This window comes from Chrysemys picta, chromosome 4 (assembly GCF_011386835.1).
Source record: "Chrysemys picta bellii isolate R12L10 chromosome 4, ASM1138683v2, whole genome shotgun sequence".
Taxonomy (NCBI): Eukaryota; Metazoa; Chordata; order Testudines; family Emydidae; genus Chrysemys; species Chrysemys picta.
In genome coordinates this window covers 41316370-41342303 of record NC_088794.1, presented here as the reverse complement: position 1 = coordinate 41342303, position 25934 = coordinate 41316370, and the positions used below count along the sequence as shown (strand labels likewise).

The 25934-nt window shown below is 40.6% G+C and overlaps 1 protein-coding gene across 3 annotated transcripts in view; it reads right to left on the bottom strand.

Moving 5' to 3' along the window:
• Positions 1–5511: 5511 nt before the first annotated feature.
• SERGEF (secretion regulating guanine nucleotide exchange factor) overlaps positions 5512–25934 on the bottom strand; it is a 274310-nt gene continuing 253887 nt past the window's right edge. For all 3 annotated transcript variants that reach the window (XR_006176537.2, XM_005308679.4, XM_005308680.4), the window contains one exon: positions 5512–5890. Coding sequence is in view for 2 of the 3 variants with exons in the window: in XM_005308679.4 (XP_005308736.1) it covers positions 5724–5890 (167 nt within the window). In the remaining variant the exon portion in view is untranslated. The remainder of the gene's footprint in view (positions 5891–25934) is intronic.

Sequence of the window (25934 nt, the reverse complement as noted above, 5' to 3'; positions counted from 1 at the left end):
GGAGGTTCTGATAAAAAGGGATATAGACTGGAACCATTCCTGGTTCTGGCTCCTCTCACTGTGGAAGTTTTGCAAAATCAAAGCCACCTCTGATTTTGCCCTCTCTAAGGCAAACGTTAATTCAGGAATAATTACCTTGCAGCATCTTATTCTCTTTTCAGCCATGCTCTAGTGTGTTCTCTTAGTGCGCCGTACATTTACATTTCTTCACTTTCTTAAAATATACAGTATGATTCAGGTTAAAACGTAAGGCCAGGAGACAACTGTGCAGACACCATCTCCATTGCTGGCAAATAATAAATACAAACTGCTTTTGTGTTAAGAATTGTTGGAAAATGGAGACTGCTGTTTGGAAGGTCAAGGCCCCATCTATAGTGTCACCATGGAGACTGATTGTATGGAGGAGGAAGAGGGTGGGAGGGGGAAAGAGGTCAGCTCTTTCCTTGCTGCTTGCTGCTGCCTGTCTGTCCATCCATCCCAAGAGGTAAAGATATTCTCTTCATTCCGAAATGGGGAAGCGCCGGCCAGGGGCGCAGGGTCTGGGGGCTGCCCGGCAAACCGTGAAGCCAGTAGTGCTTGGGCAGCCCTTTTTGCGTGGCTGGGAGGGAGGCGGGGGAGTTAGGGCGGGGACTTTGGGGAAGGGGCGGGGAATGGGCGGAGTTGGGTGGGGCTGGGGGTGGGAAAGGGGCGGGGCCAGGCCCCCGTGGAGTGTCCTCTTTTTTTATTTTTTAAATATGGTAACCCTATGGTTGCTCTCTGGCAAGCAGCAAGGAAGGTGATTTTTGCCATGGGTTGGATTCTTTCATTGTGTTCTCCCTTTCTTTCAGACCACACCTTCAGCTGAAAACCGCTGTGCCCAGAAGGTATCAGCTGACTTATCATAAGGTTTTATTCTGCAAAACCAAACATACTGACACATAAAAACAGGGGATTTATTTTCTAATGAACAAACACCAACTTGCTATTAACACTGAATATTGCACTGTGTACAGAGAATTATTATACATTATTTGCACTAGAATAATACCCCCCCTTCCCTTGTTCTAGGTGTTGTAAAAACATAAAACCCCTGCCCTGAAGAGCTTACAGTCTAAGAGTGGAAGAAAGGAAGTGTTGTTAGCCCAGTTTTAATGATGGGGAACTGAGGCACACAGGAAGCCTGTGGCAAAACCAGAAACTGAACACAGATCTCCTTGGGTCCCAAGGCCAATGCCTTAACCACAAGACCTCCTTCCCTAAGGAATCATAGAGAATTATAGGACTGGAAGGGACCTTGAGAGATCATCTAGTCCAGTCCCCTGCACTCAAGGCAGGACTAAGTATTATCTAGATCATCCCTGATAGGTGTTTGTCTAACCTGCTCTTAAAAATCTCCAATGATGGAGATTCCACAACCTACCTAGGCAATTTATTCTAGTGCTTAACCACTCTGATAGTTAGGAAGTTTTTCCTAATGTCCAACCTAAATCGCCCTTGCTGCAATTTAAGCCCATTGCTTCTTGTCCTATCCTCAGAGGTTAAGGAGAACAATTTTTCTCCCTCCTCCTTGTAACAACCTTTTATGTACTTGAAAACTGTTATGTTCCCTCTCAGTCTTCTCTTCTCCAGACTAAACAAACCCAATTTTTTCAATCTTCCCTCATAGGTCATGTTTTCTAGACCTTTAATCATTTTTGTTGCTCTTTTCTGGACCTTCTCCAATTTGTCCACATGTTTCCTGGAATGTGGTGCCCAGAACTGGACACAATACTCCAGTTGAGGCCTAATCAGCGTGGAGTAGAGCGGAAGAATTACTTCTCATGTCTTGCTTACAACACTCCTGCTAATACATCCCAGTGGTGGTCTTAATAATGTCTCTTTGAAAAATAGCCAACTGTCTTGAACTGTTTTTTCCCTTTAGACTGCTTCCTATGGGAATTTACCTACCAACCCCTGGAGTTTGCTAAAGTCTGCCTTCTTGAAAACTATTACGTTTATTGTGCTGTTTTCCATTCTACCATTTCATGATCACTTTCACCCAAGCTGCCTTCCACTTTCAAACTCACAACCAGTCCCTCCCTATTTGTCAAAATCAAATCTAAAACAGTCTCTCCCCTGGTAGCTTTCTTCGCCTTCTGAAATAAAAAATTGTCTCCAATACATTTCAAGAACTTGTTGGAAAATCTGTGCCCTGCTATAATATTTTCCCAACAGATATCTGGGTAGTTGAAGTCCCCCATCACCACCAAGTCCTGTGCTTTGGATGATTTTGTTAGTTGTTTTCTTTTTTTTAAAAAAGCCTCCTCCACTTCTTTCTGGTTAGGTGGTCTGTAGTTGACCCCTACCATGACACCACCTTTGTTTTTTACCCCTTTTATCCTTACCCAGAGATTTTCAACAAGTTTGTCTCCTATTTCTATCTCAACCTCAGTCCAAGTGTATACATTTTTAATATATAAGGCAACACCACCTCCCTTTTCCCCCTGCCTGTCCTTCCTGAGCAAGCTGTACCCTTCTATACCAATATTCCAGTCATGCATATTATCCCACCAAGTCTCTGTGATGCCAACTATGTCATAGCTGTGTTTATTAACTAGCACTTCAAGTTCTTCCTGCTTATTCTCCATAATTCTTGAATTAGAAAACAGACATCTCAGATACTGATTTGTTTTCCCCCCCCGCATTCTCTCTTCTCTCTCCCTTATCCCTGCTATAACGGCCCATGTTCTCCCCTTCCCCCTCCCCCCCCCCGATTCTGACCCTTCTCCAAGGTTTCCATGTGTTGTTGTTTTTTAATTTATCTAGGGACTTTTGTCACTTGCCCCCATCAAACCTAGTTTATAGAATAAAGTCTAAATTAACCTCTGAGGAGACTTGTTTAAAAGGAGTTTTTTCAATCCTTTTGAGGTGTTTCCATTTGATGTGGTTGAAGGAGCAAATGCTATATAACTTAATAAATAACATGTACTTTTGTGAATTTGTATGGGTAATTCTTAACTGAATCGCAGTGCTAACACATAAATAATAACCCACGTGAGTGGACAATATGGGACCTTCTTAGAGACCAGTCAGTTTTAAGGGATATACACAAGTTAGAAGATCAAGTAAGGTCTCTCCCTTACAAACTTACCCTGAAGGGTGGGATTGCTGAGGCAAACTAACATAGCTGGGAGGTCTGTGGCACCTGATAGGAATGGATGGAAACTTCAGGAGGGGATCTGCAAAAAGGCATGATAAATCACCCAGTGTGCATAATGGAGAGACAAGGGGCTGGAAAGTAGTAAGGAGCAGACCCAATGAAGAACAGTCTAGGCAGTAAGAAGTAGCGCAGAAGCTCATAGTTGAAAAGGTACATTCCCATAGGTAAATACATCCAACATGGTACCTTATTATGGGCAAATACATCCAAGTACATGGATGGTGAATTTTTCATAAACAGAAGGATCTTTTCTGCCCCTTTTTTTAGGCTGCACTGGGCCACTTTATTGTCCCTCCACTTTTTAAAATAGCTTTAGCCTATTGAATATCATCTTCATACTTTTATTCAGTCACGCATTCAGGTTTATTTCCCATTGAAAATGCAAAGAAAAATACCTGTAAACTAGTTCCTGAGCCCTGGCTACCATTTTTTTTAAAGAAACTTTTCATTAAGGCAAAGCTACAATAAAATGTTAACATAAGACAACATAAATTCATGATTCAGGATCACGTTAATATTCAAAGAACCTGGCTCAAGATTCCAGCTTGCTGGCTGGGGAGCCTGCCTCTTGAAAGTATGCTAAACATGGTGACCAAATTGTAAATACATATCCTCTTTTTGGAGCTTCTTTTGTGTATGTACTTGGATAAAAGGTTTCCCATTATAAGGACAGTCCATCCCTACAGCCCATATGTATTGCCTAATTCTCTCTTTCATGACTGGACTGAACTGATATGATATCATTAGAATGTTTTCCTGTGCAATTTCCTAATAACCCATTTAAAATATTTTTTCTAGTTCAATAAGGCAATTAGTTTGACAGGCTCATTCCCTGGTAAACTTGCTTTTAAAAATGAAACAGTGGGCATCATTAACAATGAATATTTACCACACAGTGGTATTCCCGATACTTAGAATGTGAAATACCTAAAATACCACAGTAAATTTAACTACTGTGGGTGGTAAAGATCCAATTTAATGTTCCTCACTGTATTTGTGTGCAAAAGAGTTCACTAAATTAGCTTTTTAAATTCTGCTCAATACAAACAGTTGGAGATTTTTAAAAATGGAATTCCCTCTCCTCCACCTCAGCTCACAAAAAACACTGCTAGGCCCAAACTTTCCATACCAAGCACTAGCCTAGAACAAGTTGTTTGGCCAAGTTCTAAATTTTCAAGGGATCAGCGGTTTTGTTGGGCTGGGAAGTGTAACCACAGCTAATCTATATTTAACCAAGATTTATTTGGTGTTCATATTAAGCTGGAAATCTCATGAGAACACTCTTGTGAAATTTTGAGAACTCCCTGTTTTTAGGAGCATTGGAAACATAGGAGTTACCAGTGCCACGCTGGATTGGACCAGTGGACCATCAAGTCCAGAATCCTGTCTCTGACAGTGGCCAGAACTCAGTGCTTAAAAGAAAGATGCAGCAAAACCCGTGGCAAGCATTTATATCTGGATAACCTGCTCCCAGAGAGTTTCTTCTTAACCCTATTAAGTAGAGGTCGGCTTTTGCCCTGAAACAGGATCCCTTCCAAAACCTAATGGAAGCTACTGAGAGTATAGCTTCCCAGGTGGTAGCCTGGAACTCACATTTACTGACCCAGAGGAAGGATGGAGGAGTTTGAACATTTAAAAAGGAAAGAACATTGCCAGACTTTGCCCACCTCAAAAAATGCAGGCTTGGTTTGAGTTTCAGAAGAAGGTTCATCTAGTTCTTGTTTTATATGAACTGGTTGGCTCATCACTATTATAAATCCAAAATAACTGGGGTTTCTACTGCAGAAGGAAATTCAACTATAACCACACTATTATAATAGTGTAATAAAGATATATATGTAGTCAATTTTAGGATCAAAGCACCCTCTCTTTCTCCAACAGCCTTCTAAGTTAGATCTACTTCATACTTGGAGCCAAGGCTTTCTTGAATAACATAATCAAAAATTCAGGTGTTTATGCAATATGGCTTGATTTCCAGAGTAGTAGGCACCCGCAACTCCAATAAAAGTCAATGGGAGCTGCAAATGCTAATCACCATTTAAAAAACAACCAAACAATCCCTATGTGTGCTCACAGACTCACACTACTTCTTCAGACACCACCTAAGCTCACCCTTACATCAGTGAGTAACACTTTCTCTGCAAAAGCCACAAATCTGTTATCAACTGCTAAAATCATCCAAAAGAACTTTGTGTTTTGTTACTGTAAATGTTGGGGGAGAAAATCCTTCTTGCTTCATTTATATAGCAGCAAAGCAAAACGTTTATTCATTTTACCCATGGACAACGTCATCTCCTGTGAAAAGAACCTGTGAAATAATTTCCAGTAATATATTTATAAACGTTGTTTTTATTAAACAGTTTTCTCAGCACATCAGTTCATTTTTTTGAAATTCTGGGTTCAGAACAAAGGAGTTTTTTACCCTTATTTTCTTCTGTACATCAGGCTGTTATGCTAGTATTAAATAATTCTCTCACAACGCTTCTGAAGAGCTCTATGCAAAGATGTCCAAATTCACATGGCGATGGCTTCCAGTGTGTAAGGTCTAACCTGGAATCTGACAAAGAACCATAGAGTGTCCTGCCCCACATCCAATTAAGAATGGTTTTGCAGAACCAAGAGCTGCAATTGGCGTCGGGGCATAAACATTTGCTTCTGTGCCATCACCACACATCCCATGTTCATTCCATCCCCAGGAGAAACAATGACCACCTGGGGAGAGGAAACAAAAATTTCAATGAGAATATTTGTTACAAACCAATGTAAAAAAACAAAACTGGGAGTATAATCGGCCATCTTCTAATTATCAGAGAATCTACCTGTTCCTTCCTGATCCTTAATAATTAAAAAGCAAGCAAGAGGTTTAAGAATTAATTAATAAGATTACAATTTATTATTTTTACCAGCCCCACAAAAGTGTGCTGGCACTTTAAAGACACAAAATAAAACTCTCCCAGAAAGCTTACAATTTAGTGTCCCCATCCTGTAAGCTGTTCTGAGAAGTCAAACCCCAGTGCCATGCATTGAACTATAATATATATATATATATATATATATATATATATATATTATAGTTATATATATTATATAATATAAAGTATATATAATTATATACTTTAATCCTATCCGCACAGAGTGTCATGCAGAATCAAGGTCCATATGGACAAAGTGGCAAAGGAAGGGAGCAATACAATCATATATTTATTCCTATTTTCACTTTAACTCTCATGGCTTTTCCTTGTGTTTCTTTTTATATGAACCCCTGGCAACTTGCATTGCTGTTATTTGTGACACCTTTCTTATCTTCTTTGATATGCCTTACCTTTTAGTTTTATATTTTCATTATTTTCTATTATTATTATTTACTTTTTAACTCATACTCTTTCTATCCCAAATCAATATAAACGTATTATCATTATAGTACCTCAAAACACTCTACAGAAATCTTGTTCTATAAATGGTCAGTGCAAGAGGAAAAAACTCTTTTACTCTGAGCAGTGGTACATGTTCCATCCATGAAGTGGTTTTTGTGTGCCAGAATGCTCTTTTGAATTTGTGTGATCAAACAGAAATCCACGGTTGTAATGTAATTATGTTTCTGCTGCAACTGGCTCTTTTGAATGTCACAGTGAACTAATGGTATCGAGTATAATTCTAAAGTCAAATGGAAAACACAAAACCAAAAAATGCAATAAAGGTCACAGCCCTGAGATAATGTAATATCTTCAAAATTCAGGAAGAGACTATTCTAGATGTTGGCCAGATCACCCTTCTCCTTTGAGCTACCCTAATCTACTTACGCTAAGTAATGCTATTACCCTGAGTGTTAAAATGTTCTTCTTCTTTCATATTTTTTGTTCAATAATTAAAATGTTAGTAAAGCCAGGTATTATTAAACACAAAACTATATTGTATTCTACAAACTCATTTCCCAGTAACCTCTGCATGAGATAAGTAAGAGGAATCCCTTCGGACACAGTACAGTAGTTCCTGAAAGCTGCATGAATGTTCTATTAATAACCTGAGCTCCACCACAAGTGCACATTCAGGGCCCATACATTTACATGCTGTGCTGCATGGGAATACTAAAAAAAATAACAGATGTATAGCACAGGGCCGTAAATGTGCCACTCTAAAGAACACGGATTTATATGAGCAACTAAGGAGTTAATAGGAATTCCTTGTAAAGTTCAAGGCCGGACTATACCGCATTAAGGTATGAGAGTCAACAAATACATCACAAACCAAGGGACAGTGCTGATGTCATCATATAACAGTGATGCAGAAAAAAATGAACTATAACATACAGCAAAATCTTCTACATTCAGAAAATTTCTTTTACACAATAATTAGCAAATGGAACTCATTAACACAAGATATAACTGAGGCCAAAAGCCTAGCAGGGTAAACAAAAGAGTTAAAGAATAGATAAATAAAATTACACTTTACATAGAGTATATGAACATTCACAATTACATTTAAAAAGGTAAAAGAGCAGCAAAACACACTTAAAGAGATAAGACCATTTTTCTAGATCTGTTATCTGGATACCCTCTATTCACTATTCTGTTTTAGAAGATAATTAATTAAACTACTATGTTTTCACTGTTTTAGCCTATCACCAGCAATACAGTGTTTAATGGGTTCAGGATTAAAATTGTGCTTGTTTGTCTAACTCAACCTCTCTGCAACACAATTCACAGCTCCTACAATACAGTGAGTATTCAGACATCTCTTTGGACATGTCTGTAGTTACCCGTAGCGACACTGAAAACCAGACACCATTGGCCCATAGTATGGATTAGTCCTAGTTAGGATATTTAAAAACGTGAATAATAAAATAGCAGAGATACTAAATTTGAGCATTAACAAGTAGTTAATTATCATGTAATAGCTGACTCCGTAGGCAGGAAGCTAAAGGCTATGTGACACCTACTTAACTAGGCCATGCATTATTAAATCATAATTCTAAACCCAGAGTAGTGATGTGCAAGCTGGTTCAGACATAAAAACATTTCCCCAGTAAAATGCCACCTATGTTTAGAACAGCACTCATGCCAAATCTTTTTTAAGATGGAGGAAGATTCAGGGATATTTTTTCACTTGTGGATCCCATTCAGCATTGAAACGGAAAGTAACAAAATACAGAGACAATGGCTGTTCCAATGGAATTTCCAAGCAGGACTGGACATGCTGGAAATCCTAAGAGAAAGGCTGGCCTCATTTTCCCGCCCTGTTTTGCAGACTTAAGAGAATTGGGTAGTTTGAATGAACATCTGAATAGGTGGATGCTTCTCCATATCTAACCCAGCCTCTGAACCACCAAAGGTCACTTAAACCTGTCTGTGCCTCAGCTTTCCCATCTGTGAAATGGAGATAATACCACCCATCTGCTTTTGAAAAGCACTCAAATCCTGTCTGGAACTTGCTACATACCATAAGTAATGAGTTTGCAATCCAGGGAAGAGTCACAACCAAAGCTTTCTTCCTGGCTATGTTGGGGAGGCAAAACTTTTTTGTTGTAACATGACGGTTTCTGTATGGAAAAGGTTGCAATCATCTTGCATGATTACTCCCAATTCAAAGGAAATATGTAACAACTTTAATTAAAATAAATAATTATCACCTGAAAAATAATCATTCCAGAAATATACAGATCAGAAGATAACACATTTATGAATCATGTTTGCTTTTTTTTTTTTTACTTAACCAATAAAAGCCTATTGATTTTAAGGCTCTACAGAGACTGTAACAAGCAGATTCGTTTCACTTTGAGTTTAAATCAACATACTGGTCTCTTTCCTGGCAGGTTCTTTGAAAGTGTTATGGGAAGATTTAAGAAAAATGTATTTTGAGTTACCAGTTTTCTCCTACCCCATACCCTTACCTCATCCCCATCTTCCCCCAATCAGATCCGCATTTAAAGGTCTCTGATCTCACTGAATATAGGAGAGCTTTCTGTGCATGTTAAACACCAGCGAGGGTAACATTCTCAGCAAGAATTATAGCAGCAGTTTTCATCCCTTCCCCTATTGCAACCCCCTTTGCCATTCTCAGATCACTCTTCTATCTAGAAGGGATCTATAGCCATTTAAGTGAAATATGAAGTGCTGGAAGGTCATGACCCCACAACACCTGTTTGTGATCCCCAGATTGAGAACCCGCTAGTGATGGTACCTTGATATCATGCTCAACCATCAATTTCCAGCCATTTTATAGTAAGATTTTAAAGCCGTTAGGTTAGTTTTCAGAGGGGTGTCTACCCCACATTGGATTGTATGGAAGGGATGTAAAATACATTTAGAGTATTGCTTACTAGGACCATTTCTGTGCATGTCTTGAATGCACAGTAGTCACTATTAAGGAGTCAGCATTTGCTAAGAGTTAACACATCACAGTATCTGAGATACAGGACCTTCCTCTTAGACCTAGAGTAGGAAAACCATCTAGTCACGTTAATATGGAATCGAATTTTGGTAATTTTACATTTTTCTGCAACATCTAATCATCTAAACGTCTAATCTTACCCTTTTCGTTGCTGTTATGAGCTCTGTGGTACCAAATATCAGTGATTAGTCCAACACACAAATGCAATTGGCTGATTTGTTTCCATGGTGATTACTATTTGATTTGGTTGGAGAATTTTTATTCAGCGCCATCAAAACCTAATGAGCTAAGTCCAGCATGTTTTGAGTCATCTGGAATAATTAAAGTGCTAGGTGGAATTGCTGATACAGCAAATATTTAAAAAATTGAAACAAGAAACAGAGCAGTAGATGACTTACTTGGACTGATAACAATGTCTAACTACATATCTTTTAAAAATACCACAGAGGATTTTAAAAGCCTGGAAAACAGGGGACAAAAACATCTCTCTAAAACTAAAGAACGCCTGATGGCTTAAACAGTGATGACCTTTATTTATATGAGCAAAGAGAAAGAGTGATTAAAAGGATTTTGTACACAACAGGCTACTGTACATAACTACAGGGTGCCCCAATTTTACAGAAGTGGATAAAAAAGATGAAGTCTGGTTTAAAAAAAAACGGTACTAGAGCAGATAAGCAGGGAGGAGCTGATTTGTGAATGGTCGTAAAGGCAAGGACTAGAAACTTGTATTTGATTTGGTGGAGAAAGGAGAGCTACTGGAGGAATTCAAAGAACAGTGTCATGCTGTCTGGAGTAGCTCACAACCGAGAGTGCTAACCAAAAGCACAGCAGACACCCCAAGCTGGTGGTATGTCCTATAATTAGATTTCACCAACCCAGTAACAAATATGAACTCCTGAAGCACTGTACCAGTCTTGCGATGGAATCACAGACAGTCCCCTTGGGCACTCCAGTCTATATTACCACCCAGGCAGGCTGGACTGAGTGATAAATGGTCACTTACACCAAAGATCACCCAATATTCCAGTTGCTCCCAGTCCCAAGAGACCCGTCTCTTACCCTAGGTCAATTTGTACCTTACATCTCACACCAAAGACAGTGCTTGTAGACAATCCTGTAATAAACTCACTAAAGGTTTAATAATGAGGAAAAAAGAAATGAGAGAGTTATTTACACGTTAAAGCAAGCAAGCATATACACACAAATGAGTTTCAGTCTGTGATTCAAAAGGTGATAGATTTGTAGTAACCTGTCAATCCAAAATGTCTTTCAGGGCTAACCCATGCCAAGAAGCGTGGGGATCTTTTTGGTTTTCTTTAGGAATCTTTGCCCCCTGGAGTCCAGATAGCATAAAACAGATTCAGTTTCTCCTTGTGAGAAATTTTTATCCCCTCCACTCCAGAATCCAAACTGATGGTATGAATTCATGCATAGGTCTCCCCTTCCTTGAGGGAGTTAGGAATACAAGCAACAGGTCCTCTCTCCTTTGATGCTACACAATACCTCACTGACCTTCATTGGGTCATCTTATATGCAGGACAAGTCCTTTATGTTCATTAATGCTTCTTTTCCTGTTTGGCGAGCTACACAATTACAGAGGTTTACAATGCAAACACACAATATAACTTTACACCATGGGTAAAGCTGTGAGTTTGTCACGGAGGTCATGGAAGTCATGGATTCCATGACTTTCTGTGACCTCCGTGACTTTTGCAGTGGCCGGTGCACCTGGCTCTGAGGCAGCTCAGGCAGCCCCTGCACCAGAGGCACGGGCCACTGCCCCCCATCCCCCAGCAGCAGTTTGGGTGAAGGAGGGGGCAGCAGGTTCGGGCACGGGATGGGGGGAGACAGGCTCTGGGTGGTGCTTACCTGGGGGGCTCCCCGAAAGCGGCAACATCTCCCTTGCTTAGCTCCTAGGCAGAGGCATGGCCAGGCAGCTCTGCCTGCAGGCACCACCCCCGCAGCTCCCATTGCCCGTGGTTCCCAGCCAATGGGAGCTGGCACAGGATTTGGTCACAACCTGGAGAGAGATTGTTGGGACCAACACAATGCCCAGGCTTTGTGTTTGTGTGACAAGGAAGATGGTGGTGTTTTCTAAAGTGATGGAGAAAAGAGGGGAGTCTGGAGCAAGAAAAGGAGCTCAGTTTTGGAAATGTTAAGTTGTCAATGGAGAGGCTTGTAAGAGAAGACAACAGAGTGGCAGGCCAAACTGCAGGAGCAGAAGCAGAAGCAGGGAGATGATAGATTTGTGACATCAGTGTAGAGACAGCAGTTGAAGCCATAGGGTCTACACTTAAAATTTAGGACAACATAGCTATATTGCTCATAGGTATGCTACTACAGTGCCTGTATGCAGACATGGGCTACGTTATATGAGCTGATGAAGTCACCTAGAGAAAAGGCATTAGAAGAAGAGAAGAGTGGGTCAAGGACAGAATCTTGCTTTGATTCCCTTTTGGGGTACTTTTGTTTGTTTTTTCCTTCCCTTTTGATCATAAGAATGGCCCTACTGGGTCAGACCAAGTCCATCTAGCCCAGTATCCTGTCTTCGGACAGTGGCCAGTACCAGGTGCCCCAGAGGGAATTAACAGAACAGGTAATCATCAAGTGATCCATCCCCTCGCTCATTCCCAGCTTCTGGCAAACAGAGGCTAGGGACACCATTCCTGCCGATCCTGCTAATAGCCATTGATGAACCTATCCTCCATGAATTTATCTAGTTCTTTTTTGAACCCTGTTATGGTCTTGACCTTCACAACATCCTCTGGCAAGGAGTTCCACAGGTTGACTGTGCATTGTGTGAAGAAATAATTCCTTTTATTTGTTTTAAACCTGCTGCCTATTAATTTCATTTGGTGACCCCTAGTTCTTGTGTTCTGAGAAGTAGTAAACAACACTTCCTTATCTACTTTCTCTACACAAGTCATGATTTCATGCCTATTCCAAGTTGATTACTCAAAATCCTGAAGCAACCGCAGCAGCCCCACATGCTTTCAGGCAGAAATTCAATTTTTATGAACATGACAACCAACAACAAGGTTCTGTGCCAGACCTCTTTGGGATGAAACGCCATTACAAGTGATATGTATTAATACAGCTACAAATTGTTTCTAACTGAATTTAAAATGAGCATTGCAACATGTTCTCATATCTAATGATTTATGCATATGGTAGAGGAAGGGAAGGAGAAATTTGTTTGTTGGGTCTGTGGGTTAAATGGAGTAACCTTTTCACAAAGGCATGTTATTACTGCTGTTGCCCTTTCCCTCTTTAAAACGTAAATATTCTAATCATAAATGAAATCAGGAGATTTAACAAAACAAGTCCAGTGTAAACCCAGAGAATAAATCAGATTTCCGCCAGTGTAACAAACCACTATTTGTCCCTAAAATCCAAAATATTGTGAAATGCCAAAGGTGAAGCAAGTTTCCCCAATGTAGGTATAAATCATTTAGGTCTAAAGCCCAATCAGACTCCCACTGACTCTGTCTGCTTTAATCACATGCATATGGGCAGCAGACTTTAGACTACCATAGGCAAGCGATAATTAACCACATTATTCCAGGTAATCAGAAAATAATGTCTGCAACCAATGCATGTATTAAGCTGGTTTAACTGGCTAGGAGAAAAGCACTTTAAAAAAAAATTCACCATATTGCTTTAAGAACATAAGAACATAAGAAAGGCCGTACCGGGTCAGACCAAAGGTCCATCTAGCCCAGTATCCTGTCTACCGACAGTGGCCAATGCCAGGTGCCCCAGAGGGAGTGAACCTAACAGGCAATGATCAAGTGATCTCTCTCCTGCCATCCATCCCCACCCTCTGACAGACAGAGGCTAGGGACACCATTCCTTACCCGTCCTGGCTAATACCCATTAATGGACTTAACCACCATGAATTTATCCAGTTTTCTTTTAAACTCTGTTATAGTCCTAGCCTTCACAACCTCCTCAGGTAAGGGGTTCCACAAGTTGACTGTGTGCTGCGTGAAGAAGAACTTCCTTTTATTTGTTTTAAACCTGCTGCCCATTAATTTCATTTGGTGACCCCTAGTTCTTGTATTATGGGAATAAGTAAATAACTTTTCCTTATTCATATCCCCCCTTAGTCTCCTCTTTTCCAAGCTGAAGAGTCCTAGCCTCTTTAATCTCTCCTCATATGGGACCCGTTCCAAACCCTTAATCATTTTAGTTGCCCTTTTCTGAACCTTTTCTAGTGCCAGTATATCTTTTTTAGATGAGGAGACCAAATCTGTACGCAGTATTCGAGATGAGGGCGTACCATCGATTTATATATGGGCAATAATATATTCTCAGTCTTATTCTCTATCCCATTTTTAATGATTCCTAACATCCTATTTGCTTTTTTGACCGCCTCTGCACACTGCGTGGACATTTTCAGAGAACTATCCACGATGACTCCAAGATCTTTTTCCTGACTTGTTGTAGCTAAATTAGCCCCCATCATATTGTATGTATAGTTGGGGTTATTTTTTCCAATGTGCATTACTTTACATTTATCCACATTAAATTTCATTTGCCATTTTGTTGCCCAATCACTTAGTTTTGTGAGATCTTTTTGAAGTTCTTCACAGTCTGCTTTGGACTTAACTATCTTTAGCAGTTTAGTATCATCTGCAAACTTTGCCACCTCACTGTTTACCCCTTTCTCCAGATCATTTATGAATACGTTGAATAGGATCGGTCCGAGGACTGACCCTTGGGGAACACCACTAGTTACCCCTCTCCATTCTGAGAATTTACCATTAATTCCTACCCTTTGTTCCCTGTCTTTTAACCAGTTCTCAATCCATGAAAGGACCTTCCCTTTTATCCCATGGCAGCTTAATTTACATAAGAGCCTTTGGTGAGGGACCTTGTCAAAGGCTTTCTGGAAATCTAAGTACACTATGTCTACTGGATCCCCCTTGTCCAGTGTTTATAAGGTGTTATATCAAGTTCATATGACTACATAATGCCCAGTAACCCACAACTATTTAGACACTCTTCATATTTCAATACATTGTTCTACAGGCAAGAAGTACCAATATTAGCAGCTAAGATACTTTGGGGGTTAACATAGTTACTTGTAAAAAAAAACCAAAAAAAACGAGGAGTCCTTGTGGCACCTTAGAGACTAACAAATGTATATGGGCATAAGCTTTCGTGGGCTAGAACCCATTTCATCAGATGTATGAAGTAAAAGACACAGGAACAGGTATAAATACATGAAAGGATGTGGGTTGCTTTACCAAGTGTTAGGTCAGTCTAACGAGATAAATCAATTAACAGCAGGATACCAAAGGAGGAGAAATAACTTTTGAAGTGGTAAGAGATTGGCCCATTACAGACAGTTGACAAGAAGGTGTGATTAACAGTAGGGAGAAATTAGTATTGGGGAAATTAAGTTTAGGTTTTGTAATGATCCAACCACCCTCAGTCTTTATTCAGGCCTAATCTGATGGTATCTAGTTTGCAAATTAATTCCAGTTCTGCAGCTTCACATAGGAGTCTGGTTTTGAAGTTTTTTTGTTGAAGAATTGTGACTCTGAGGTCTGTTATTGAGTGACCAGAGAGGTTGAAGTGTTCTCCTACTGGTTTTTGAATGTTAAGATAACAGATTGACAGAGCCAGAAGGGTACCAAGAAGTCACCTACTACAAGACAGGCCCAACATAGAAAGTAACAGAATTTCACTAGCCGTCACCTACAGCCCCCAACTAAAACCTCTCCAGCCAGGGACGACTCCAGGCACCAGCTTCTCAAGCAGGTGCTTGGGGCGGCCACTCCAGAGAGGGGCGGCAGGTTCAGGTATTCGGCGGTAATTCGGCGGACGGTCCCTCACTCCGCCTGGGAGTGAAGGACCTCCCGCCGAATTGCCGCCGCAGATCACGATCGCGGCTTTTTTTAGATCGCGATCACGGCTTTTTTGTTTTTGTTTTGTTTTGTTTTGGCTGCTTGGGGCGGCCAAAACCCTGGAGCCGGCCCTGTCTCCAGCGCATCATCAAGGATCTACAACCTATCCTGAAGGACGATCCCTCACTCTTACAGACCTTGGGAGACAGGCCAGTCCTTGCTTACAGACAGCCCCCCAACCTGAAACAAATATTCACCAGCAACTACACACCACACAACAAAAACACCAACCCAGGAACCAAACCCTGCTACAAACCCTGGTGCCAACTCTGTCCACATATCTATTCAAGAGACACCATCATAGGCCCTAACCACATCAGCCACACCATCCAGGGCTCGTTCACCTGCACATCTACCAATGTGATATGTGCCATCATGTGCCAGCAATGCCCCTCTGCCATGTACATTGGCCAAACCGGACAGTCTCTACGTAAAAGAATAAATGGACACAAATCTGACATCAGGAATCATAACATTCAAAAACCAGTAGGAGAACACTTCAGTCTCTCTGGTCACTCAATAACAGACCTCAAAGTCGCAATTCTTCAACAAAAATACTTCAAAGATAGACTCCTTGGAACCTAACTCCCCGCTTTTACATTAAATCTTATGGGAAAATAGGATTCGTTTAACATTGTTTCACTTAAAGTTGCATTTTTCAGGAACATAACTACAATGTTAAGTGAGGAGTTACTGTATTAATTCTCCCAAAACCACAATAATATATAATCAACAGTTCTCCACTGAAAGGCAGACACAAGCAATTGTGTGTACTACACACACATTATAGCCTTGCACACAATCATCACAGCCTGGAGTTGAGGCTCAGCAGTTATATCACGGAGCAATCCAAATTACCAAGATTTCTTATTACATTTACTTATGAACATCAATTCTCAATTCTTTAATACCTAACACATTTATCACACTTCCAAGGATGCACTTGTCTTTCAGGCACTTTAAAGAGTGTGGTTAGTATAGTTTGAATGAATTGGTCCAAAAGAGGTAAGTATAGAATATTAAAAGAAATTGTTTAAAACAATTCTTTTCAATTTCTATTAGGCCAATTTGGTTGGACATACAAAGCTGTTCAAATCTAAAATATGGTTACTTGAGGTCTCACTACAGAGACTCAGCAAGATAACCTACAGTTAGTTACAATAAAAAATAAAAGGGGAACCACAGTCTTTGCAATTAAATCTCACCACATCTTCTTATCCGCTTAACCCTAAGTTGGGAAAGAGACCTTTCCAAGTGGCTGGTCTGAGTGTCGGTCATATTTAGGATTGTTCAGCTTCTTGTTCTCACTCTTCACATAGCGAGACTCTTTAGTTTATGTACCTTAGTTTCAGGGCTTATAGAAGGGGGCCACCCTCTTACTCCTATTAGAAAAATGCCAAGTGAGTGCTTAGTTTTTAGCTCTTTCGGCTTCTTTGCTGCTTCCACTGGTATCAAGTAGATGGATTGGGCGTATAACAAATTTCTTCAATCCTTTTCTTATCAGAGGCTTTTTACGTTTGATCTCTTTTAAAGATTTAATTTCATTATTAGCCTCTACTGTCAATTGGAATTTAAGCATTTTCTCTTAATATCCTGAAGTAATACCTTGATTTATATCTTTTAACATTTCTTTTTCCTTGTGCTAGACAATTCCTATTACTTCTAGAGTGCAGCAATTATTTACAACGAAAATCAACAAAATCCTTATAATATTCTAAATTTGGAAGATATACTCCCTACATTGTTTGATTAAATTTAACCATTTCACATTATAACCGAACAAGAGTCTTTTCCGTATCTAGAAGGATATAGATCTGACTCAGAAGGCCCACAAATGCGCAGATTCTAATTTAGAGTGAAAGACAGACTATCCACAGTATATTTGATTTACAAAGAAAACAATGTATAGTTAATCCTCTGGGGTGAAAACATGCAACTTGGATTTCTTGGGGTAAAAGGTAGTTTGTCCAATTTGACCTTCAGTCTTACAGCCAATCATTTTACTTAACTGAAGCTTCCCTGCCCATCTCTTGATCCCCTCACAATCTGCAATGGGTCTCTTTACATAAGGAAGCAGGATTTCACCCTTACTTGGTAGCTTGGATCTTTTTTTAGCTAGGTTCAGAGGAACAAGGAGGTTTTATTCATCTGCATATTAAGAGAGATTCTTACCTAGGTGATTAACAATGCACTCATTTAGCTATTTTAGGTTCTATTCTTGGTGAGAGGAACTCCTGACCTTGGATGATCTGTGTGTCCTTAGACAAAGTGTCTCACATAACATGAACCATTTTCTTATTGTCTTTACTTCTTACGTGGATCTGATTTTGGGATAAATATAGGTGGATAGCTTTTCTAACGTGTGAGGGCCAGAAGGAATCCGTAGTTATTAATCAATCAAAGCATATCAGTCCCATATATCCCTTACAACTGACAGCACTATTGTCAATACAAAGGTTAGCTGAAGGATTTTCTTATGTAAAACCTTGGTAACTGTACAATTCATGGATTTTATCAGATTCCTTTCACACAGTACCAAGTTCCTTTCTCTTGATTCAGCAAGTGTTCTCTTTTGCTTCATTGTAGAATTATGAGAAACTGTGCAGTTTTGCTTTACAGGCAGGGCCGGCTCTAACTTTTTTGCCGCCCCAAGCAAAAAAAAATAGGGTGCCCCCCCACCATAACAACCACAACAACCCCCCCCGAGCGCCGAAACAAAAAAAACCCTGGAGCACTGCCCCGCTGTAACACCCCCCCCCCACCCCGAGCACCGCCCCGCCGAAACAAAAAAAAACCTGGAGCACTGCCCCGCTGTAACACCCCCACCCCCACCCCGAGCACCGCCCTGCCGAAACAAAAAAAACCCCGGAGCACTGCCCCGCTGTAACACCACCCCCCCACCCTGAGCACCGCCCCGCCGAAACAAAAAAAAAACCGGAGCACTGCCCCGCTGTAACAACTCCTCCCTCCCCCCCGAGCACCGCCCTGCCAAAACAAAAAAAAAAAACCCGAGCGCTGCCCCGCCGAAACAAAACAAACAAAACAAAACAAAAAACCCAGAGTGCCGCCCTGCCACCCCAAGATTGGCAGCCCCTTACAAGGTGCCGGCCCAAGCACGTGTTTGGTTGGCTGGTGCCTGGAGCCGGCCCTGTTTACAGGAAACACATGCAAAACTCAGCTAAAATATCAGAGTTTTGCCTGGTTTCAGGTTGGAAACACAGGTTGATTCTACTAAACCACGAAGATGAAAACATGACATAGCCCGGGCAGGGTTTGCTTCAAACACAGCCCAAGTTTACTAAATTCACAAACTATTCAGCAAATGTAATCTTGAGTTTACAGGATCTGTTACAAAAGTTTAGTGCAGCTCTAGTGTATAGTGTTCTCCCGCTCAGCAATTCTCTTGAGTACTCCGGGTAAAATAATTCTTTTCCCTTCGATTAGAACCTTTCATCCAAGGATCTCAAAGCACTTTACAAACATTCATTAAACTTCAACGTGGTAGGAGAGATTAGCATCCCTGTTTTACAATGGGGATATTATAGCACACAGAAGTCAAGTGACTTACTCACAGTCACACAATGAACCAGTGGCAGAGCCAGGACTAGCAATCAGGTGTCTGGAGTATCAGGGCTTGTCTACACTTACAGTGCTGCAGCTGCACTGCTGTAGCGCTTAGTGAAGATGCTACCTATGCAAACGAGAAAGCATCTCCCATTGGCGTAGGTACTCCACCTGCCTGAGAGGTGGTAGCTATGTTGATGGAGGAAGCTCTCCCATTGACAGAGCGCTGTGTACACCAGGGGTTAGGTCGGTATAACTGTGTCACTCAGAAATGTGGATTTTCCACACCCCTGAGCAACACGGTTATGTCGACATAAGTTGGTAGTATAGACCAAGCCTAGCACTGCTTTAATGATATGAAAGCACTCGATTACCTGCGGGAAACAATACATCACAACACAGAGGTGATTTTGGCCATATGTCTTCCATAAGATGTTGTAAGAGACAGAAAATAGTAGTTCCTTTTGATGTTTCCAGGGAGTCTCTAGCCTTTGAGAATATCACGTACAATGAACTGGAAAAAATATCTCCTTGTCTTTTTGGCAATGGCTGTTCAGTTATTAGAGGAAATGATGGACACGTTTAGAATCTGAGGAACAAAGTGCAAATGAATTATCGGTTATTGAAGGGAAAACACAAGGGTTTGGAAGCAGGGCCGGCTCCAGGCACCAGCTGAGCAAGCTGGTGCTTGGGGCGGCAGATTGTTGGAGGCGGCATTCTGCCCAATCCTAGGGCTGCACGGCCGCTTTTTTTTTTTTTGTTCTTGTTCTTCTCCGGCCGCCCTGTAGGGGGCGGCGGCGCAGAGAACCAGAGCGCCCTGCAGGGCAGTCCTCTTCCTTTCCTCCCCGCCCTCGCGGCAGGTGGCAGGAGGCGGCGCAGCGGGAGGGGCCGCATGGCAGCGCCCCTGCTGTAGCCCTGGCCGCCCCCTTCCCGCCCGCTCCCTCCCCCTCCCCCCCCCCCCCCCCCAGCCAGTCCCCCTGCACGCGCGCTCCGGCCACAGGTTTTTTTTTTTTTTTTTTGCTTGGGGCGGCCAAAAAGCCAGAGCCGGCCCTGTGTGGAAGCAAATGTATAAGCTAACACCCAATAAACGGAAGGTCTGCAAACTCTATAGCTCTCATTAAAGACAATGTCATTACTAACATTAACAGAGGAAAAGGAAATAAGAAAAGGCAGGATTTCAAGATACTGCAGGCTACCTATGGAAGTAGATAATGATTAAATGAATTACATAATGCCACTTTTGTTAAGAATTATGGAAGTGAATTTACACCCACACTTTCTAGTAAAGAGTTATCTTGCTTTCCAAAAAAACCCCTTTTTAATTGCTACTCAAGGAGCTCAGGACCATTATTCTCTTGAGAACTTTTATCAGACTGCATAATGAGTAGAATGATCTCTGAGGAGGGCAAAAGTTTGTGCATTTTCTGGTCTAAAACACAATATTTAGATGAGGACAAAAATTATCTCCTGTTATTGCCCGGAGTACGCAGCTAAGATGCTGAAGACAAGCTGGTTTGAAACCCAATTTCCACTCATAACCCATCTTCAAGCTAGTTGATGTGGACCAGTACTTCCTCCCAGATACATACGGTATCCCTGAGTCTCCTCGTACAGTGGTTTTCCATCAGTGGAACTCAACTGACTTCAGTGGACTCACTCATGGTTTACATTGGTGTGAAAGAAGAGTTGCAGCTGTTGACCTTGACTTTTTATATGGCACTATATCTAAAGCTTTCCCCAAGCACAGTTAGCAGAAACTATGATCACTACTTCTTCCTGCCAATCTTTCAGTTATTTACAATAGTGTTGTAGCCACGTTGGTCCCAGGATATTAGAGAGACAAGATGGGTGAGGTACCTTTCCCGAATTTGAAGAAAAACTCTGTGTAGCTTGAAAGCTTGTCTTTTTCACCAACAGAAGTTGTTCCACTAAAAGATGTTACCTCACCCACCTTGTCTTGCTAATCTTTCATTTACTCACTGAAAAGTTCTACCAGACTTGTTATTGCTTTTGAATGCTCTACATGGTGGCACTTTTAAAGCATAGGGAGACTAAAATGAACTAAAACTTTAAGACTCTGCACTTGATAACAATGAAGTAGTGATGGTGTTTGCTTGTTGAGGGACTGCTGATATTCTTAGCCAATGTGGAAAATCTTCCTGTGTTCCTCTTTTACCTCAGATTGTTCTGTGGTTCACCTGATGCCTCTGCTACGCCACCAGACTACATATTACACTGGTTGCTGGGATGTTTCAAGGTGCTGGAACTCCTTTTACCTTAATTTAATCTTAATCTAAGATTAAATTAATTTAACCTTAACCTTAATCTAATTTTAGAAGATTAAACTGCATAATGTTTTACCTCTTTTTGATAGTGATTCCACAGAGAGATGGACAATAATGTTGTGAGCTCCCATCAGTCATACCTGCAGGTTCATTCACTGTATTTCCACCACACGTGGTTTTCACCGGTGTACCAAGCAGAGTCAGACATTATCTCGTGAATTCTAAGATGCCATTTTCTTTTGTGGGCTGCTCATTTTGCCATTCTTTCATGATGCTCGTGCACCAAAGAACAACCACTTTTTATTCCAAGGTTCTTCATATGGTGAAGCAGAATGGGACCAGTTAATCATAATAAAAATACTTAGGTGTTGAGGAATATGATCATGTATTGATCAAGTACTCTAAACCTGTAGCTTTGATATGAAGAAATTACGTGAGCCATAGTTTCACAATAGTAGCGCTCTATATTGTGGTTTGGGACGGTCTCTCCATATGTGTATGGTGCTTAGCACAATGGGGCCTTAAATCTTGGTCAGGGCCTCTGGAAACTACCGTAAAACAAATTATATGTAATTTTCACTATATGTGTCTCAAATGGTGAGAAAAACACAGTACTACTTCTACTATTATGTGTGTGCGCACAACAGTGTTTGGGGGTGTACAAAATGGGTAAGAATAGAAAAATACTTTGAAATCTACATAATTCAGCAAAATTGTTCATTATAGCCAATGTCTGTCCAATGCAGCCAGGGTGGCAAACGGTAGTGAGAATGTGTGTATCCAAGCTCTGAGACCACACTCATCATTGTGTACCTGTACCCAAAAGCCGTGTGTCCAGTTTTGAAAGGTGAGAAAAAGCAGCATATGGCAAGAAAGCGCCATCCGGTATAGAATCACAGAACTACGCCAACAGATGAAGAGAACAGTGTCTGAAAATAAGTTCTCTGTTTCATACAACCACATGCTGTATTTTCCACATGCATTATATCTTGCTAATAATTGTACACACACCCATAAATACAAAAAATAAATGCAAACTTTTCACACATACACACACGCAACAGACATTCCCAAATCAACACGTGCATGGCTCACTGCACTCTTAGACTATGTATATTGCATGTAACAGCCTTACTTTGGGTTATTGATTGGTATTATTTATACAGGGTTACTTTTACCTCTTATTAATGTATTTACATTGTAGAAACTATCATGAACATTAAAAGGAAACCCACTGAACGTAATTCTAGTATTTTTTTTTAAATATCCATAGCTCTGTATATTCTCAAGCACCTTCAAAACCAGATATGCACTGAGACCCCTTAAAATTACATTTTCCTAGTGGAGGCTGAATATGATCTTAATGTCATAGTTAGAATGAGATTTTTGCATGATTCCTATGGGTGGTAGGGAGAAGTTCTTTTTTAAAGGTTGATAATTCATGTTCTAGGTTTGCATTTGTTTTTAAAAGCAAAGGTAAATAGACCTTGCTAAGGTTAGAAAGAGCTGACAGATGCTGTGTAAGCTTTCCTCCAGGTAGTTCTGAAAGTACATTTTAATTCACTCCTGATTGCAAAAGACGAGTCAACACAGGGACTGACATAAGCTCAAGACTTTGATTGGGCAGAGAAAGCATTGATTCGCTCCACTGACATAATATGGGGGTCATATTACACATGAAACAACAGCTGCAGTGTAGGGAGGATCACTCATTACTCTTTCAAGCAGCTGTAATAGGAGGACTAATTTTTAAAGTATGCTCTCTGGAATATAAGGCAAAAATTCTGATAGAGAAATTATCTACCGGACAGACTTATCTCAAGACTCTGAACACAATTCAGTAATGAAGGTCCACTGAGATATTGGACATGGCAGAAAGGGACACCCTCAAGCCCAAATCAAAGTTAAATTCCTGCCCCAAACCCAACAAGTTCCCTGAAAATTCTGCACATTATTCCAGCTCTCCACTTGCTTTGATTGGTGCCATTTGTGGAAATAGCAGGATCTTTTCACTAAGAAACATTGTGTTAGGTTCAGTCACTCTTACTTACACCAAATAGGACTGTACTTATCATACAACCCCACTGAAATCCAGTAAGTTGTGAGTAAGGTTATTGGAAGCTGGCTCTATTTCATAAAACATTAAAAATACCCTTCACCAAGATCCTAGCAGAGGGTCCTCCCACAACGCTCCCACAAGAGAGACATGGGCAAAGCAGGCTGCAGAAAGGCATCCGCCTAGAACACAGGCCATACATAGGAGACTTATTCTCCTTTGACCTGCACTGTGTGCAGTCACTTACACCACTGCAATGTGGGTGTAAAGTGCTATCACATCAAAATGAACTGGTGTAAATGACTAACCAGGTGCAAGGCAATGGCGGATTAAGCCCCTTGTTTTTGCATAATTAGAATTTAGGACACTATATCCAGATCCTCGGGTGGCACCTTGAATTTGATGCCATCTTCCACAGACAATCAGGTAAGGCATCAGATACTATGGTGATGAGTGCAGCATAAAAACATAAATAATTAGATAATCTTTCAAACTGCATCATCATTACCTGTTGAGTACAGACACTTGGCACTACACACAGCATATATTACAGATGTACCCATTGCTACTATGACAGCATTTCTTTTTTGCTTCATTGGTCAAGATCAGAAACAAAGCCTCATATGAACTTTCATGATTCCTCCCCTCCTGAATGAAAGTCCAGAGAAGGGATGGGTTGGCAAGAAACAATTGTTTTTAAAAGTATTATTTTTTTGTATTGTACATTGGTCTAGTTATGAAAATGCAATTATTTATTATAATTTTTAGGTGTTGACAATGTTCCCAGTGCTGTACAAGACAGTGTCAATCCCTGACAGTTTACAATAAAAACTACTTTCAGTAAAACAGTAGTTAAAAAGTTATTTATACAGTCACAGCTACCTTAAAATTCTCCTGGCCTGCAAGGTATTCCCTGCCCTGAAGGATGATTTCCATTGAATAACAATGAAGAGTTGTGTTTTTTAAAAAAGTCTAAAGGAGAGCATATAAAATCCTATGTAATTCCTGTTTATTTTTCTGAAATGAAGAAATTTTGCATCTTAACTCTACATGAAAAAATATTTATACAATAGCTTTGGATTTAACATGGATTCCATTTGTTTTTTCTTCTTTTACATTATCAGATGCCCGGTTACATTTTGGAGAGTGTGCGGCTGAGTTCTGGGACATGTGTAAGAACGGGTTATATGATTGTATGTGACTGTTGAGTGATGTCCGAAACAATTGCTTGTTGATATTAAACAAATGAGGGATTTTTGCAATGCCTCCCAAGTAACCTGAGGTGAACCCCAGAGGTCACTTGATGTACAGAGAGAAATCCAAAGTCAAGAGCAGTGTAGGGAAATGCTGAATGAGCTTTCACTTTTCCCATTGATACCGATAAGATTTTCACACAGCCAGTAGTTCATACGAAGGCTGTCTTGGCAGTTAAAAAATAGCAGCAGTTTAACAGCAAGCTAGTTAGGTACTCTGACTCCAAGGGTATGTCTACTCTGCATAATAAGCCAGGGCTCAGACCTGTAATATCTCATTTGAAAATGTTTATTGTTAGCTATTTGTAAATGAAACCTCTCTCTTTCCAGGCATCAGGTGTGGCACCCTATGTGGAAGAGGAGAACTGATTTTTAAGCAGCTTTTTGTTCTAGAAGTGGTAGGGGTTGCAGTATTAACTCCATTCAAGGCTTAGCCAGATATTGTATCCAACCAACACTTAGCATAAGACCTGCTTATTCTAGGTACAGACTCAGCTTCCCAATTGCAGGAAAAGGCTACCTTGGCCAAGTGACTCTATGTGACACTGGGCAAACCACTTTAATCTCTCGGTCTGAAAAATAGGGATAATAGCACTTCCCTACCTCACAGCAGTGAGAGTAGGGTACATTCATTAATACTCAGATATTACAGTGATGGGACCATGTAAGCACCTAGACAGATAGTAAAAAGCAAATAACATATGAAATATCAACACTGACCCTAACCTAAGACCAGCACTCCACTCTCTATCAGAGATCATGTTTTAATGACTTGATAAGCATGAAGTATAAAAAGGGCAACAAGACAATTAGGAAGAATGCTTTGGATAGAGCTGTATGGAATATTAGCAACAAAACATGAAAGCACATAAAACTTCCCAGATTTATGAGCTCAAAACTCAGGCCAACTCCATCAAGAAGATTGCTAAGGTTCAGAAACACTTCTAGTGAACCTGACGTTAGCAGCAAAAGAATGTGAAGTTTTTGGTTTCATTGTGAAGCTTGGTGCTCTTAATGGAGAATTACTCTGACAATCTGTAGTGTTAACCGAGAATCCAAAGTGAAACGGTGGGAGTGCCAAACCATAAGGATGGATTAATACACAGAAAAACACGTTTGCAACAAACCCTTGCAATGCAAAACCACCACTGTCTGCACAAGCCTCATTCAGTGACAATCTGGCTTCTCTGGCTGGAAGAGAGAGTTGTCAATCAGGGACCATTGCAAGGGAGAACCCAAGATGTCCTGCCTCTTCCTGTTTTCTGTGGGCTTTGAAATGATTAATGACTTTAG